The sequence below is a fragment of the Rosa chinensis genome, chromosome 3, assembly GCF_002994745.2.
Source record: "Rosa chinensis cultivar Old Blush chromosome 3, RchiOBHm-V2, whole genome shotgun sequence".
Classification (NCBI taxonomy): Eukaryota; Viridiplantae; Streptophyta; class Magnoliopsida; order Rosales; family Rosaceae; genus Rosa; species Rosa chinensis.
The window spans coordinates 2,158,519-2,173,175 of NC_037090.1; the positions used below are offsets into that span (position 1 = coordinate 2,158,519).

Genomic DNA, 14,657 nt, shown 5'->3' on the forward strand with positions numbered 1-14,657 from the left:
CACCTTGAGGCTCTTTCCAAATCTCTCATAGTATAGCAGTTGCCTTTCTCTTACAAATGGTATAATTTTTGCCAGTGCTGGCCGGCTGAAATTGAATTTTTTTTTGTACTCCACCAAGATTCAACTGAACTTTGTTGATGTCTCTTTCTCTTCCAGAGTAGCCATATATAGCAGCTTCATTCATCAGTGCAGCAAGATATCAGCTCCGCTAAAATTTTCACGTACAAGCCACCCATGAGATCTACACCAGCATCAATAGGGATACTTCCTTCCAAGAGCCTTCAAGATCAAACCACGTTCATCTATACGTGTGGGCGAAGCGACATAAATAAGTATGCCTAACACCCAGCCGTAAAAAAGGCACAGTCCGTTACATCCAGGTCCAGGTCTGCACCATCTAACGAAAAACGAAAACATCACTTCTTCAAAATGTTCTTTTTCTATTAAAGTTCTTTTGGTTGCAAAGTTAATCAAAATAAATCTTTAAATATTGTGGTCGTTGATGGATCAGTAGAGACAATCGTTCATGTATGTCGACAATGGTTTTGTTGAAAAGTAAAAGCATTTGTCAGAGGGTAGGGGAGGCATGAAAGTTCATCATCCTTAATTCCTTTTTCATTTTTTAAAGAAGATCAAATGATTTCACTCCTACCCCTATGGTGACTCAAACCTATGACCTCGATCTTAGATAGTGGGTGCTCTAACCACTGAGCTAATAGTTATTATGAAGAGATGAAAGTTAATTGTTGGAACCTAAAAGATATAATTAAGTTATATATATAGCCATTCCACTAAGGGTTTTTTTTAAGGGATCTATTGTGATACCTACTTTTCAATCACATTTAAGCTTCTTGATTGTCCAGTTTTTAGGTCTCCTTGGGTAAATTATTGCTGTAAATTTTCAATTAAATTGATAATCGTTTGGGCATTCATAATTATGATTCACTATTAAGAACTTGAACAGTTCATGTTGATCATATTCTGTTTGTCCATTAAGTTGATCAAGTTCGTTACCTTAATAATCATCAATTTGGATGAAAATTTGCATAAGTGATCAACTCATAGGAACCTAAAAACTGAACTGTTGGGATGCCGGTTTGTGACAAAAAAAGTTGGTCTAATGAGCGATTCCTTAAAATAACTAAAAAAATGGAACCATCACTAGAAGGGCCCTGTATATATAGGGATTCCTTACTCTTTTTTTTTTTTTATCACATATAGACATCTCAAATATTCAATTTTTAGGTCTTTATGTATCTATAACTCATGCAAATTTTCAACAAAATTGATAATTGTTAATGTACCAACCAAATCAAATCATCTGTCCAATCTAAACTATTAATGTTAATAATAGTAACATCACAGTTAATCAATTATGAATACCTTAACGATTTTCAATATGTCTGAAAATATGCATCAGTGATATACTCATGGAGATCTAAGAATCTAATGGTCAATTTGCCGATATGTTATCAAAAAATAGGTCCCACAACAAGAAATCCTTTACTAATAAAACGGCCTATATAATATGCGCGTGTGCATCTCCATCGATCCTCAGCTCTACTTCTTCTTTTTTTTGGTCAATCCTCAGCTCTACTAGCTAAATGATTCTCCCTTATGTAGTCGGACTTATTGTTCATGCTATTTGAATATCAATCATTTTATCACAATCCCGAGTCAAAAGATTTCCTTGTCGAGCAGCGGTGGTTTTAGAAAGCCTAACATGAACAATAGTAGGGATATCCATCAGGATGACCACTACTCGATCAAAGCTGCAAATGTTCATGAGCCCGCTGCAGAAGTAGCATTCACTCCAAAGCTTAGCGGTACTTCCAACATGACCCAAAGTCATGTGTTATCATTCAACCACCACCATCATCAGGGTACCTAGTAGATTTTCTCAGTTAAATTTTAAATTTGAAGATGTTGACATGGGATATAGTAACACAATTAATATATTTCATACAGTGGTTGGAGTGACATCGTCTGACCAAGGCAGAAGTGCCAGTGTTGGTCAACAACCCCCCTCTGCAGCTTCCCAGCGAAGTTCCAGATGGAATCCAACCCCGGAGCAGTTACGGTTCCTGGAAGAGCTGTACGGACATGGTTTAAAGACACCGACGGCAGAGAAAATTCGACAAGTGACTGCGCGGCTTCGACACTTTGGAAAGATTGAAGGCAAGAATGTCTTCTACTGGTTTCAGAACCACCGAGCGAGGGAGAGACAGAAGAGACGAAGAGAACTCATGTCCGTGCCTCAGTATCACTCAAAGGAACAACAACTTTGGAGTAACAAAGAATCTGCAGGAGGTATTGTTCTCGGGACTGTACTGTATTAAATATTTTCATCTTTTCCCAAGTAATATGGAACTAGGGCTTAACACTAGGCTGGTGAGGCTACCTCCTTTAGGTTAATTGATTGAGTCCTCGAGTTTTACAAGAAGTTTTAAAATTTGTTTCTATATGAGTTTCACGTAAGATTGATAGGCTCAAGAAGTAATTAACAGATAAATCACTAGTATGGAAATTGTCTACTTGCAGCTGCAGGACTGAGAAGGTCAAGTACTCTTGAAATTGAGCGCCAGAATAAATGGACACTGTCAAACTGCCGTGTTCTTGTTGATCAGGTATATATCATTTTCTTAACGTATGTGGTTCTTAGACTTAACTTCATCTAACCAAAATCTCAAGAAAATATAGAAATGGATTGAATGCTAGGAATTTTTACTATTTTACATTACGTATGTACGTACGTGCATGAGTTTCATTTGTTACAGTAACTCTGCAGGAATTATCTCCAGGGCTTCGAAAGAGGATGAGCATGGTAACGGGCAATTACTCTGGTCAATTGGAGGAGCAATCCTATTCGGCTACACTGACCTCGGAAGCACAACGAACAAACTCATCAGCTACATTAATATACCCAAAGCTCTTCGACTATCATCATCCCCATTATGATTATGATTACGGTATGGTGTTGAGTGCACCCAATATTTACAAAGGAGCAGAAAGTAGATTAGAAACTCAAACTCTGGAGCTCTTTCCACTTGAGAGCGGCAATGTTAAGGGTGTTAATGATACTAAATCACCAATGATTAGAACCACAAACACAGACAGTAATGAAGATTTCATTGCAGACCAATATTTTCAATTTCTTTGAAGAATCGGAATGTCTAGCTAGAAAGAGAGGGAGGGAGAGAGGAGGGGGGTTGTGTTGTTTAAGTACCTCTTTATCAGGTTGTGTTCTTTGTTCTTCCTACTTTTATTTCATCTTTTTTGTTTAAAGGCAGTTTTATTTGTTTGGAAGGGTAACGTTGACCGTTGATGTCTCCCTTTCTGTTTAATTTTTTTTTTTTTTTTCTGTATTGTTGATCGATCGGGGGGTACGTACCAGAAAGTTCGTCTAGTTAGTTGAACGTACCTTTTTCTTTTTCTGTAAATAAATGAATAAGAATCTCCATCGTATTCTCGGGTTCCATGAAATATTATGAAACTAATATGCTTATGTGTACGTAGAAGCTGTCGAATATCTAGATCAGTTTCAAAGTGGCCTGGTCCTGTATTTTCACTTGGTAATATGTAATTCTGTAAAATGATATTGTGTAAACTGCGTTTCTTAATAGATCTGACCCAAAAATATGCATAGAACCTAAACAATTAAAAACTGTCACCAATTGTATGGCCATGCGTCATCTAATTCAGTTTGGAAATCAAATTAAAAAGAAAACTGAAAGGTTGGTAATGTCTAGCCTATAGCACAAAATTAAACATATAAACTATCCAAAAATGTACCCATGTAACAAAAAACCATAAATTACATACTTACCAACGAATTAAGATTGATCAAATTGGAGAGAGTGTGGTGGATTGGTTTTTTTTTTCTTTTACACAGTAAATTAAAATGAAAAAAAGGAAAAAACGCTCTCTCTCTCTAAGAAGTAAGAACTAGGGTTTCTCCCACTACTTCAAGTATGGCTATTAGCCACATACAACACGTGTGACAAAATTGGGCCAAAGGCCACACCTGTGCGTGTCTCACTGTCTATTGCCCAGGCCCACAGAAGCTACTTTCTTTTGGGGGACTGACAGCTGCTTTCTCATGTACTCACGTTTATATCAGTTATCAATACGTGGGGCTATAATGAGTTTCGAAGAATGCTGGACCATGCTTTTTATATATCCACCAAAGATGCGTGTCCAACGATTTGAATTTAATATGACAACAATTTAAATTTAATTGTTTTTTTTTTTTAATTACACCATCAGTTAAACAGGTGGGCCCCTGAATTTAATTGTCATAAATTAAATGTAAAGAAAATTTTATTGCTAGCTAACCTGTTCCATTCAATTCAATGTAAAGAAATTTTTAATGCGATTGGACTGAAGGATTAAAACATTACATCATTCAATATATACTTCATATTACATTAAAGCAATCCCAGGTAATATGATACCTAACGAGTAATTAGGAGACAGAACCTAAATAATGATACTTGCCTATGAAGCTAAACTGTTGTGGCCGGAGTTTGTTTCTTCATTTCCTCCCTAGGCTTATCTTCCTGTTCTTGCCTTTCCTTCAGATCGTTTCAATATCAGCCTCATGTTGTTCTCACATTACTTGTACCTCCAAATGAACACCTCTTTCCTGCACTAGTATTCCAGGAACTTGGTCACGTATAACTCCACTACAGCCCCCATTGCCAATTAATAAGAGATAAATATTTGGGAAGCATGATTGGATTAAGTAATGTACCTAGCCAACAGAGTAAATGAAGATTTCAAATGGCATCCAAATAGCTGATGCAGATAAATGCGAGGCACAAAATACAAAGTGATACATGCACACGAATCCAATCAGACAATTCAAATAAGTATTAGAAAACCTATTCGTGACATGAAGGGAAACCTTTACTCAAAAAAAAAAATTGACATGAAGGGAAAAAAAGATTAAATTGCGATGGTTTGGAGGGTAGGCGTTGTGGAGGGGCCTCAAACTCAATTGCGAGGTCGAGTTCCTGGCGCGGCCACTCTCAAAAAAATTAAATTTTTTTAACGTACAATAAGCCTTAAAATAATCATTATCCATTTAAAACAATTTTTTGCACTTAACCAATCCAAACTGTCTCCAAACGTCCAAATGCAATAGAACTAAGAATTCTCGCTTAGGAAAAACTACATGACCAGCTTAAATAAAGTATAAGGGATGAAACATATTCAAACATATACGCTTCCAGCTTCCTTATTCCCTTTCACATTTTCAATTAGCATTATATATAGTTCGCATAAATGTTCCACAGAATCCTTTTTATCCTCGTATTAATAATAATAAGAAGAAACCCTAATCCCCATAACATGCATGGCAGGCAGGAAGAGAAATTTTCAGACTTGCTGGATTTGTATTACAGCTATTAGCTCAGTTCCATCATCTTCTTTCATCGTTATATAATGTGATCGAGGTACTAATCCAATTGGTTTTTATACGGTTTGTTAAGTGTGTTTTGTAGTTGGTATGGAGGAGGAAGACATATAAAGTACGATGGATGATCTGGGATTGTGGTACTTGTTATAGAATAACAGATATTCCACCCAATCCTTCAGATCATAATGCCAAAAGTGGTGTTAGCTCAGTGGTTAGAGCACCTACTACCAATGTACGAAGTCATGGGTTCGAGTCACCATGGGGGCAGGAGTGAAACCATTTGATCCTCTTTTAAAAAAGAAAAAAAAAAAAAGAATAATGCCAATTGAAAATGAAAAACCACAACAGTTAATTAATTCATTGGTTTCATGAATACAAAAATGTGTGTGTAATTTGGATCTACAATTTTTTTTAAAAATAAAAATCTAACAGCTGCATCCATGGCAGAGCCATGGCACTAGCTTGGAAGAACATGACTGGAGAGGAGGGGTCAATTCTTCTGCTGTTGAAATCATTACTGATTTATTTAATAATAACTAGTCTGTAATCACATGCTCATTTAATTGTAAAAAAAAAAAAAGTTATCTGCAGAAGAAATAGATTCAGTGGGTAGTTATTGCAGAGAGAAAATAGTGGGAGAGAAAAGTGGGGGTTGTGGAATCATTTCTTTTTAATTTTCTGAATAAAAATCTATTTTATAATTGTCCTATTTACCCTTGTGATTTAATTTATTCTCAAAGTTTTTTAATATTTCAGGGTTAAATCTGTCAAAATTTTTAGTTTTGGCCAACAAAGCCTCTTCTCTTAATAATAGTATAGATTAGCATTTCTCTACACATGTTTTGCATGTGCAAGTTTTTTTTTTCTTCAAAAAATAAAAAAGAAAATAGTTGGTTATTGCAGAGAAGAGAAAATGAGAGAGAGAAAAGTGGGTTGTGAGTAATTTAAAAAAAAAAATTTAATAAAAATATATTTTGTAAATGTCTTATTTATTATTATGCTTTAATTAATTCTCAATGTTTATTAATCTTCTAGGGTCAATTCTGTTAAAATTTTAAATTTTGACTAACAAAGCTTGTTCTCTTAATAATAGTATAGATATATTAATATTTTTTTGATAATGATAAAATTACAAGAGGGAAACATTGCTGGAAATTATTGTCTAAAATGATGATGTCATTTGGTATTGATATTTGGTATAATTTTTTGGTGTCTCAAGCATTTTTGATTGTTTGATAGTCTAATCCAGGCCGATCTATAACTCAATCCGCTCGTATTCTTATGGCGCGGAAAAAAGAATTATCATCTAAGCAATTAATTCATTTGGCATTAATACAACGCAATGCAATTGAACAGAATTTCATCCAACTCCATATATATATATATATATATATATATATATATGAGGAATTATTAGCAGTGAATTTTGCGATTATTATGCTTGTAATTATCAGAAGAAGAAAAAATGCTTGCAAAAAAAAAATGCTAGTAATTATAACTAATCAAGAAGCTATTCAGATTAAAGAAAAAAAAGAAGAAGAAGAAGAAGAAGCAACAATACCACTTTTGTTAATTTATTCCATCCTTCATCTATGATGAAGTTTATTCATGTCTTTGTGTGTAAATTTAGCTCCCTTATCAATTCATGATAGAAGCTAACTAGGGTTTAATTAGTTTAGTCCCCACAGTCGACAAAGTCGTAGTTGACTGTAAGATGTCCTTGCTGATACCCACTTTTGTCCGTGTCTATCTGGTTAAACACATTCACGTCCAAGTCCAGCCCTCCGTTGCTGCACTGGTCGACAATCCTCACCGTCGCCTGAGCTCCTGTAGCGGTGTTTGTCACTCGGAGGCACTTTCCACAGGCCGCTTGTCCGGTCGGGCCCTGGGGGCCACAGAAGGCGGTCCATCCGTACTTGCTGCGCCATTCCAAGGGCTTGTCGGCATCCCACGTCGCGCAGTAGGCACTCACGGCTCCCAAGTCCCAGTTGTTGTCCTGCGGATTGTAGAGGTGGTACGTGGCTCTCACGTTCGTAGCACTTTGCGCAGAAGCAATTCCGGCCATCGCGGCACACACCATCACCAAAAACACGATGCATTGTTTCCCGGCCATTTTCTGATAACTGATTAATATACGATCGGGGATGTGGGAGATGATCAGGGAAGTAAGGGATTGAATTTATAGGACGGAGGTTGGTGTTAGAATTATTAGTCAATCCCGAATTGCACGGCAGGTATGAATTGTCTACCAGCTTTCTTCGATCACCAGTACGTCAGACTTTCACTGAAGAAATGCATGCATACAGAGACTGAGACTAATTCAATTCATAAACGACTTTTCCTTCTGATTTGGCCGGACACAATTAATATACAGACCATGCATAAGCCCGGCAGGTTAGAATTTATAGGACGTGGCAAAGACTCAGAGGTCATAGCATTTGCTTACGTATACGGAATTAAACTCTCCGGGGAGGGAGGGAGGGAGGGAGGGAGAGAGAGAGAGAGAGGGGACAAAAATAGTGACTAGGGTGGAATGGTACATAGCTGCTAAGCTGCAAATAAACTTCAATCACGGCAGAAAATCAGGTAGAATTGGAAGTGGGTCGTGCTAAGGATCCAATAAGTCCAACATTGATTCCTTCAGACGTGTCAATGGGCAAAATGCGTCCGTAGTGACTGGGGTGAAATGTCTCATATCCGAAAACTAGCAGTTCGCCCCGTCAATCCTCCAGGGCCCAGATAACTCGATTTTCTCCTATAAACTATTTGGGTCAATGGATTAGTTTGATCCAAAACTTGAGATAATGGGTGTAATCCAAAAAAAGATTCATAAGTGGTTGTTAATGGAGTTGAAGTTACCAAATTCTGAGGGGTGGGTATCAATTTATGCGGGGACGTGGGGGCGTAAAAAAAGGAAAGAGAGGGATGGGGTTTCTTGAAAAATGAAAGAAAAGTCCATTTTGTTTCTGTTAGGCAAAAATTTTTTATATTTGAACCTCCAAATTTGCTCACTTGACTTCTATGTTTTTTATACCTCTTATCAAATTTTCAAATACTAAATTTACTCACTAAACCTCACAAAACTTCCTCAAATAACCTTACTCATATAATTTGCAAACAAATTATTAATTATCTTTAAAATAAAAAAATTAGTCATTTCAATGATTTAATCACTCTATAAATCTTAACTAAATATACATTTCTTAATCAAACTTGAGTTTCAAAAATTAATGTCTAATCAATAAGAAAATGTCATGAACTATTATGTTTTTTTTTTCTATTTTAGCTGTGCAAAAAAAAATGAAGAAATCATTTTGTTTTTATTCTAACAAAAAATCATTTGTTTTTTAATGTTTATTTTTTTTTCTGTATTTTTTGTACCACATGATTAATTATTTAAATAAATTTTTTTCCCCAAAATATAATGGATTGACTTAGATTTAGGTCATAAATCATAAGATGATTTATTTTGTTTTCCCTCACCAATATGCGTTCAACATATATATCATACATTTTTATGTCACATGATCTTAATCATATTTTTAATTCTTATTAAATATATATGAATGCTTTAATGAGTATGTAGTGAAATTGGAAAATGAAAATATATAAGGAAAATAATAAGGAATACAATCTGATATTATTGAATTGGAAAGTTTACAAAAAATAAATATAATATTTTTTGGTATAATTATTGTCCTTAATAGTCATTTTATAGTAGGTTATATATGTCATTTAATAATTCATAATAAAGTGAGATCAAGTGAGCAGATTTGGAGGTCTCAATAGAAACTCTCTAGGAAAAAAAAAACTAGAATCTACACATTGATTCATTTTTTTTCATGATTTTTGTTGAACCGTATGCATCGGTTTTTCATTCTTGAAAAGTTCCATATGGACTAATAGAAGTCACCAAAAAAAAAAAGTATAATTAAGCGTGGAGTGATTAATATATTGTATGTGAGAAATAACTCAAGTAAATGGCAGGTCTTTTAGCTTATCTTATCTAAATTAAAATGTGGAATTAATCTAGAAGCAGTGAGCAAGATATTCAATTTGACAATATACGTTGGCTTGATCATTGACTTAAAATCTAAGTAAGACAAACAACCATGCCAAATACTATTGACTAGAGGTCCCTAGCTGGCTTGTATTGTACGTAACGTTATGATGTTAATTGGCTGCCTCAAAGCTCCACATCAGGTAGCAAAAATTTATAGTCTTCTGCGAATACAAAGTAATAATTGTAAGCTGCAAGAAATCAAAGCTTAAAAACGATCGATCACCATGTCATCATCCACTGGTTAATTTGCATTGCATTGATATATTTGTATTGGTGATATGTATGTACATGATTGTATATGTTTGTTTTATGTATTAACTTAGACTTGTGAGAAAATGGGTAGTATAACATGGAAATTGCCTACATCTACGTGTTCAACTGTTTTCTCCACGTCTCATTATGATGAGGACAATCTGTCGTCGAGATGTATAGCATGTTATTTGATATGATGATAGTAACGTTTTGAATGTGTTCATCCATTTGCTTTATTTATTATTGCTAATATTCTAATAATACACAACGATTCATATATCCTTTCTCAATCGCCAAAAGGAGTTGCTTCTAACGATTGCCATGCATCACAAACACGTCGAGTGTGTACAAGATTTGGTAGGGCTATTTACATTTGATATAATATGATAGAGATAATAGAGTATAGATAATTGTCTCTAAGATTTTGAGAGTCGAATCAAATTATAAACATAGGTTAATCGATAAATCATATATGAACCAGTAATATCATATAATTTTATGTATATTTATTGATAGTTAGCTACATATGCCTTATTATGTTCCTCTCAGTAGTTCCCTGAGATAGTTCCTCATTTAAGAGTTCTGTAATTATGAACACAAGTCTCCATTTCTTATTCCGAGCATAGAAGAGATAAATACAATAACATTTGTTGCTTCCAAAAAATGCGTCCCCAAACCGTGCTTGCATATTTCTTTGCATGAGGTGGCTCTTTTGGGCCCGATTTAAGTCAAGATGACTAATTAACCAATCTTAGCTTATTTTCAACTCTCTAATACATTCCGTCGTTTATTACAAAAATAATTAATTTTAATTTTCTCATCTTTATCATTCTAAATTTTAAATTTTAGGTTCGGCGAAGTTTACTCACTCAACCTTTACATTTAGTCTTTCTCCTTAAATTTTTGGATTTCACCCAGAAATTTCAATTGCGTTTATATTCAGGCTCAAGTAGGGATACTCCGACTCCCAAATCTGATATATTTTTAGTGGTCTAAAGCGCAATAGAGAACCGATCCACTCGTGTACAGCCCAAGATCTAAAACTCAAAGGCCCAACCCAAGAATATAAACCAATAAACTAAAACCTTTCCTCTTTGGTCATTTTCCCAATCAGTAGAACAAAAAGAAGGCAAAGTAGTTTCCCTTCCCGCCTCGTACGTTCCTTGATCACCGTCCCGATCGTAGACCACGACCCGGTTCGGACCCTCTGGTTTGGTTTTAGGGTTTAGGGTTTATGAACAGGAGAAAGATGATTGCTTTCGTTGTGTTGCGTACTGAAACTGTTGAATTGAAGTGAAATTTTTGATCTTTGAGCTGGGTTTTACTGTTTTAGGGTCTTGAGCTTTAACTCAGGTCAAGCTTTTGTCTATGTTGGTGTGTTTTTTAAGTGTTTGTGTTGGTAGTTTTACTCCAATTGAACTACCCCAAATTTAGAATTGGTTTGTTTGGTATATAGACGTGTGGTTGCGCCGGTTTTGGGGGAATGGTTAGTTTTGAAGGACTGTTTTACTTGGTTTTGGATGGTGTTTTATTGTTTTGTGACTGTGGTGATATGTAGGTGCATGGTAGAGGACTGAACTGATGATGTTGACTTCTTCGATCAAGACTCTGTCAATGGACTTGGATATGCTGCGGATTGAAGACCCGCCTCCGGGTGCGTAGATGAGTATGGTGCTACCTGACTTGGACAGATTGCGGCTTGTACAAGACCCACCTGCTGGCGCGGAGATTAGTATGGTGCTCCCAGGTTTGGACAGATTGCGGCTTGTCGAACACTCAGGCGCAGGTGGAGAGGATGTTTTTGCAAGGTAAATAGGCTGTTTAGAGAGATTCCATAAGAGTAGGCTCGGTTGATATAGTAGACAATGTATGACCCCTTCATACTTGGACAGGCTGCAGAAAAAAGTGTCGGATGACCCACCCCCGGGCGCAGATTATACTCTTGCAAGGTATAGGTTGTGTAAAGAGTTGAAGAGGCTGCTACAAGACCCACCTGCAGGGATCGGTGTGGTTCCCCCGGACTTCTACAATTGCGATATAATGTTGTGGAATGTTGTTATAGCTCCTCATTCCTTGGATTCTCCTTGGGAGGGAGGCGCATGCACATTTAAGTTGACTCTTCAGTTCAGTGAGGATTATCCGCTCAAACCATCAATGGTGCGATTTGTTTCTCAAATGTTTCATCCAAACATTTCTGCAGATGGAATTATGTCTTTTAATAATGGGTTTTTATCATAGGTGGGGTCTAAACTATGTCTGACCGGACTGAATGGTACCTGGACTTTTAAAATGATCAAATAGGTACCTGAACTTCCAAAACCATATCATTAAGGTACTTCCGTCTATATTCCGTTAATCCTCCGTTAATTGCAGGGATAAATCAGACATTTCACCCAAATTGACCACTAAAATGACTGTTATAACCTCATCTGACATTTTGTCCATTTCCCTCCTTTCTATCTTAATTTCCCTAAAAAAAAAATTGACTCTTCCCCCCAACACTATTCATGTAAAACTTTTCATCAAATTTTACCTCCAATTATTGTCTTTCGATAAATAATAATCAACATCTCAACATCAAGTTTTCTTGAATAATTTTTATTGTTCTTCAAAAATTAGCCTAACATAATGAAATACCAAATTATTCAAGTTTTACCTCCAATTATTGTCTTTCGATAATAAAATTAGCCTAACATAATAAAACTTTTCATCAAATTTTACCTCCAATTATTGTCTTTCGATAAATAATAATCAACATCTCAACATCAAGTTTTCTTGAATAATTTTTATTGTTCTTCAAAAATTGGCCTAACATAATGAAAGGCAATAATTGGAGGTAAAACTTGAATAATTTGGTATTTCATTATGTTAGGCTAATTTTTGAAGAATAACAAAAATTATTCAAGAAAACTTGATGTTGAGATGTTGATTATTATTTATCGAAAGACAATAATTGGAGGTAAAATTTGATGAAAAGTTTTACATGAATAGTGTTGGGGGGAAGAGTCAATTTTTTTAGGGAAATTAAGATAGAAAGGAGGGAAATAGACAAAATGTCAGATGAGGTTATAACAGTCATTTTAGTGGTCAATTTGGGTGAAATGTCTGATTTATCCCTGCAATTAACGGAGGATTAACGGAATATAGACGGAAGTACCTTAATGATGTGGTTTTGGAAGTTCAGGTACCTATTTGATCATTTTAAAAGTCCAGGTACCATTCAGTCCTGTCAGACATAGTTCAGACCCCACCTATGATAAAAACCCTTTAATAATTTACTGGATCGGTGGGCTCCTATAAATGATGTGGAAGATATACTCAGGTATATCCAGGTATGTTTTTCATTGTTTGGGTAGCATTCTTGTTTCCTTGATTATATTTATGAATTTACAAAGCACTTACCAAGGGTTACATGTGGGATATAGCATATGCATTAGTCTTGTGTGTGTGTGTGTGCTGAGAACTTTAGTGTGTTGAACACCAAGAATCTGCAAAGACTCCTAACACACACCATTCACTTACTGCAGTCCCTAATATGTCATCCCAACCCGAAGTGTCCTGCAAATTCAGAAGCTTTCTACATGTATTTCAGTGAGAACAGACTCGAGTACAACCGAAGAGTGAGGATGATTGTGGATCAGAGTTGTATGGCAGACTAGTAACTTCTTTATGTTACAATCAGTAGCACAGTTAGTATGAGAATCATTGTGCAAATTCATCCACAATTTATCCTCCATGTATATCCATGTTTTCCTCCCAGATTATGACTCTTAGAGTTTGTTTCTTATTTCGAAGTAGACATAGTATTCAGTCTGGTAGAGTTTTGGTTGCTCATCACTGCTTTGCTTTCTTCTGTATATACAAGGGGATTAAGACCTGAATTGAACCTAGTACTTCGACAGCTTCGAATCTGATCGACTACAATGTTGAAATGACAATCTGGTTACAAAGACTAATCCTTTTTCTTCGTTATCTGATCTAGCCAAGAAATGCTCATTGTTTTTATTCAGTCAGCTCCAGTTACAATAAACAGTTGCTTCCCAGTGCGACATATCAATCATTTGATGAAACTTTGTTTCATATCCTTATGTTGAAGTTTATTTACTACTTAGCAAAGAAATAAAAAATAATTAATTTGGACCCTAATTAAGTATTAGATGGGGTTGATTTAGTCGCCGCAGTCCACAAAGTCATAGTTAACAAGAAGGTCGCCTTGTGCATAGCCTCTTCCATCAGTGTCTATCTGGGAAAACACATTCACATCCAAATCCAAACCTCCATTGCTGCACTGATCGATAATTCTCACTATTTCCTGAGCTCCTGTCCCCATGTTCGTCACCTTCATATATAACATATAATGCAATTAACTATTTGCACAAATAGATTGATGAAAGATTGAGAATTAAGATTCTTAAGCAATTACCAGTAGGCATTTTCCGCAGGCCTCCGCTCCGCTAGGGCCTTCAGGTCCGCAGAAGGCGGTCCATCCATACCTGCTGCGCCATTCGAAGGGCTGATTGGCATCAAATGTTGCGCAGAAGGCTCCTACTGCAAGCAAGTCCCAGTTGTTATCTTGCGGATTGTAGAGGTGGTATGTGGCTCTCACATTAGAAGTAGCAGAAGCACTTCCCACTATTGCACAGAAGATAAGTAACAAGACAATGCTCCTCTTCCCGGCCATTTAAGTTTAGTTTGGTGGAGAAGGAAATGGTTACCCTATATTTATAGGGCAGCCTATGTTGAGGCAACACTAGCCACTATGTTGATGATGTCAGCCAGCTCATTGCCAGCTTATGTTGCAGGAGTGGACCTGAGTATAGCCTTGACACAGCAGATCAGCTCTTTAGCTCAGGTGTTAAGCGTGACTTCACACTATGCAACTAACCTGCATGGAGGAGAAATCTGGACCGCATCGTGATGGCC

The 14,657-nt window shown here is 36.1% G+C and overlaps 4 protein-coding genes across 4 annotated transcripts; 2 read left to right on the top strand and 2 right to left on the bottom strand.

Annotated features, from left to right (window-relative positions):
• The first annotated feature begins 1,723 nt into the window (after window positions 1-1,723).
• LOC112192512 (WUSCHEL-related homeobox 3B) lies at window positions 1,724-3,160 on the top strand. Its single transcript, XM_024332270.2, has 4 exons — window positions 1,724-1,826; window positions 1,969-2,310; window positions 2,542-2,627; window positions 2,789-3,160. Exons 1-4 carry the CDS (start codon window positions 1,724-1,726, stop codon window positions 3,158-3,160), a joined length of 903 nt encoding a protein of 300 aa, XP_024188038.1.
• A 3,802-nt stretch (window positions 3,161-6,962) lies between these two features.
• LOC112192816 (pathogenesis-related protein PR-4) lies at window positions 6,963-7,582 on the bottom strand. The gene has a single exon (XM_024332694.2). It carries the CDS (start codon window positions 7,530-7,532, stop codon window positions 7,095-7,097), a length of 438 nt encoding a protein of 145 aa, XP_024188462.1. The 5' UTR covers window positions 7,533-7,582; the 3' UTR covers window positions 6,963-7,094.
• Window positions 7,583-11,303: 3,721 nt separating this feature from the next.
• Window positions 11,304-11,972, top strand: LOC112193497 (ubiquitin-conjugating enzyme E2 2). The gene is made up of 2 exons (XM_024333671.2): window positions 11,304-11,542; window positions 11,627-11,972. Exons 1-2 carry the CDS (start codon window positions 11,397-11,399, stop codon window positions 11,970-11,972), a joined length of 492 nt encoding a protein of 163 aa, XP_024189439.2. The 5' UTR covers window positions 11,304-11,396.
• Window positions 11,973-13,861: 1,889 nt separating this feature from the next.
• On the bottom strand, window positions 13,862-14,415 carry LOC112193498 (pathogenesis-related protein PR-4). The gene is made up of 2 exons (XM_024333673.2): window positions 14,158-14,415; window positions 13,862-14,073 (listed from the first exon to the last, which is right to left on the bottom strand). Exons 1-2 carry the CDS (start codon window positions 14,413-14,415, stop codon window positions 13,903-13,905), a joined length of 429 nt encoding a protein of 142 aa, XP_024189441.1. The 3' UTR covers window positions 13,862-13,902.
• Window positions 14,416-14,657: the final 242 nt, after the last annotated feature.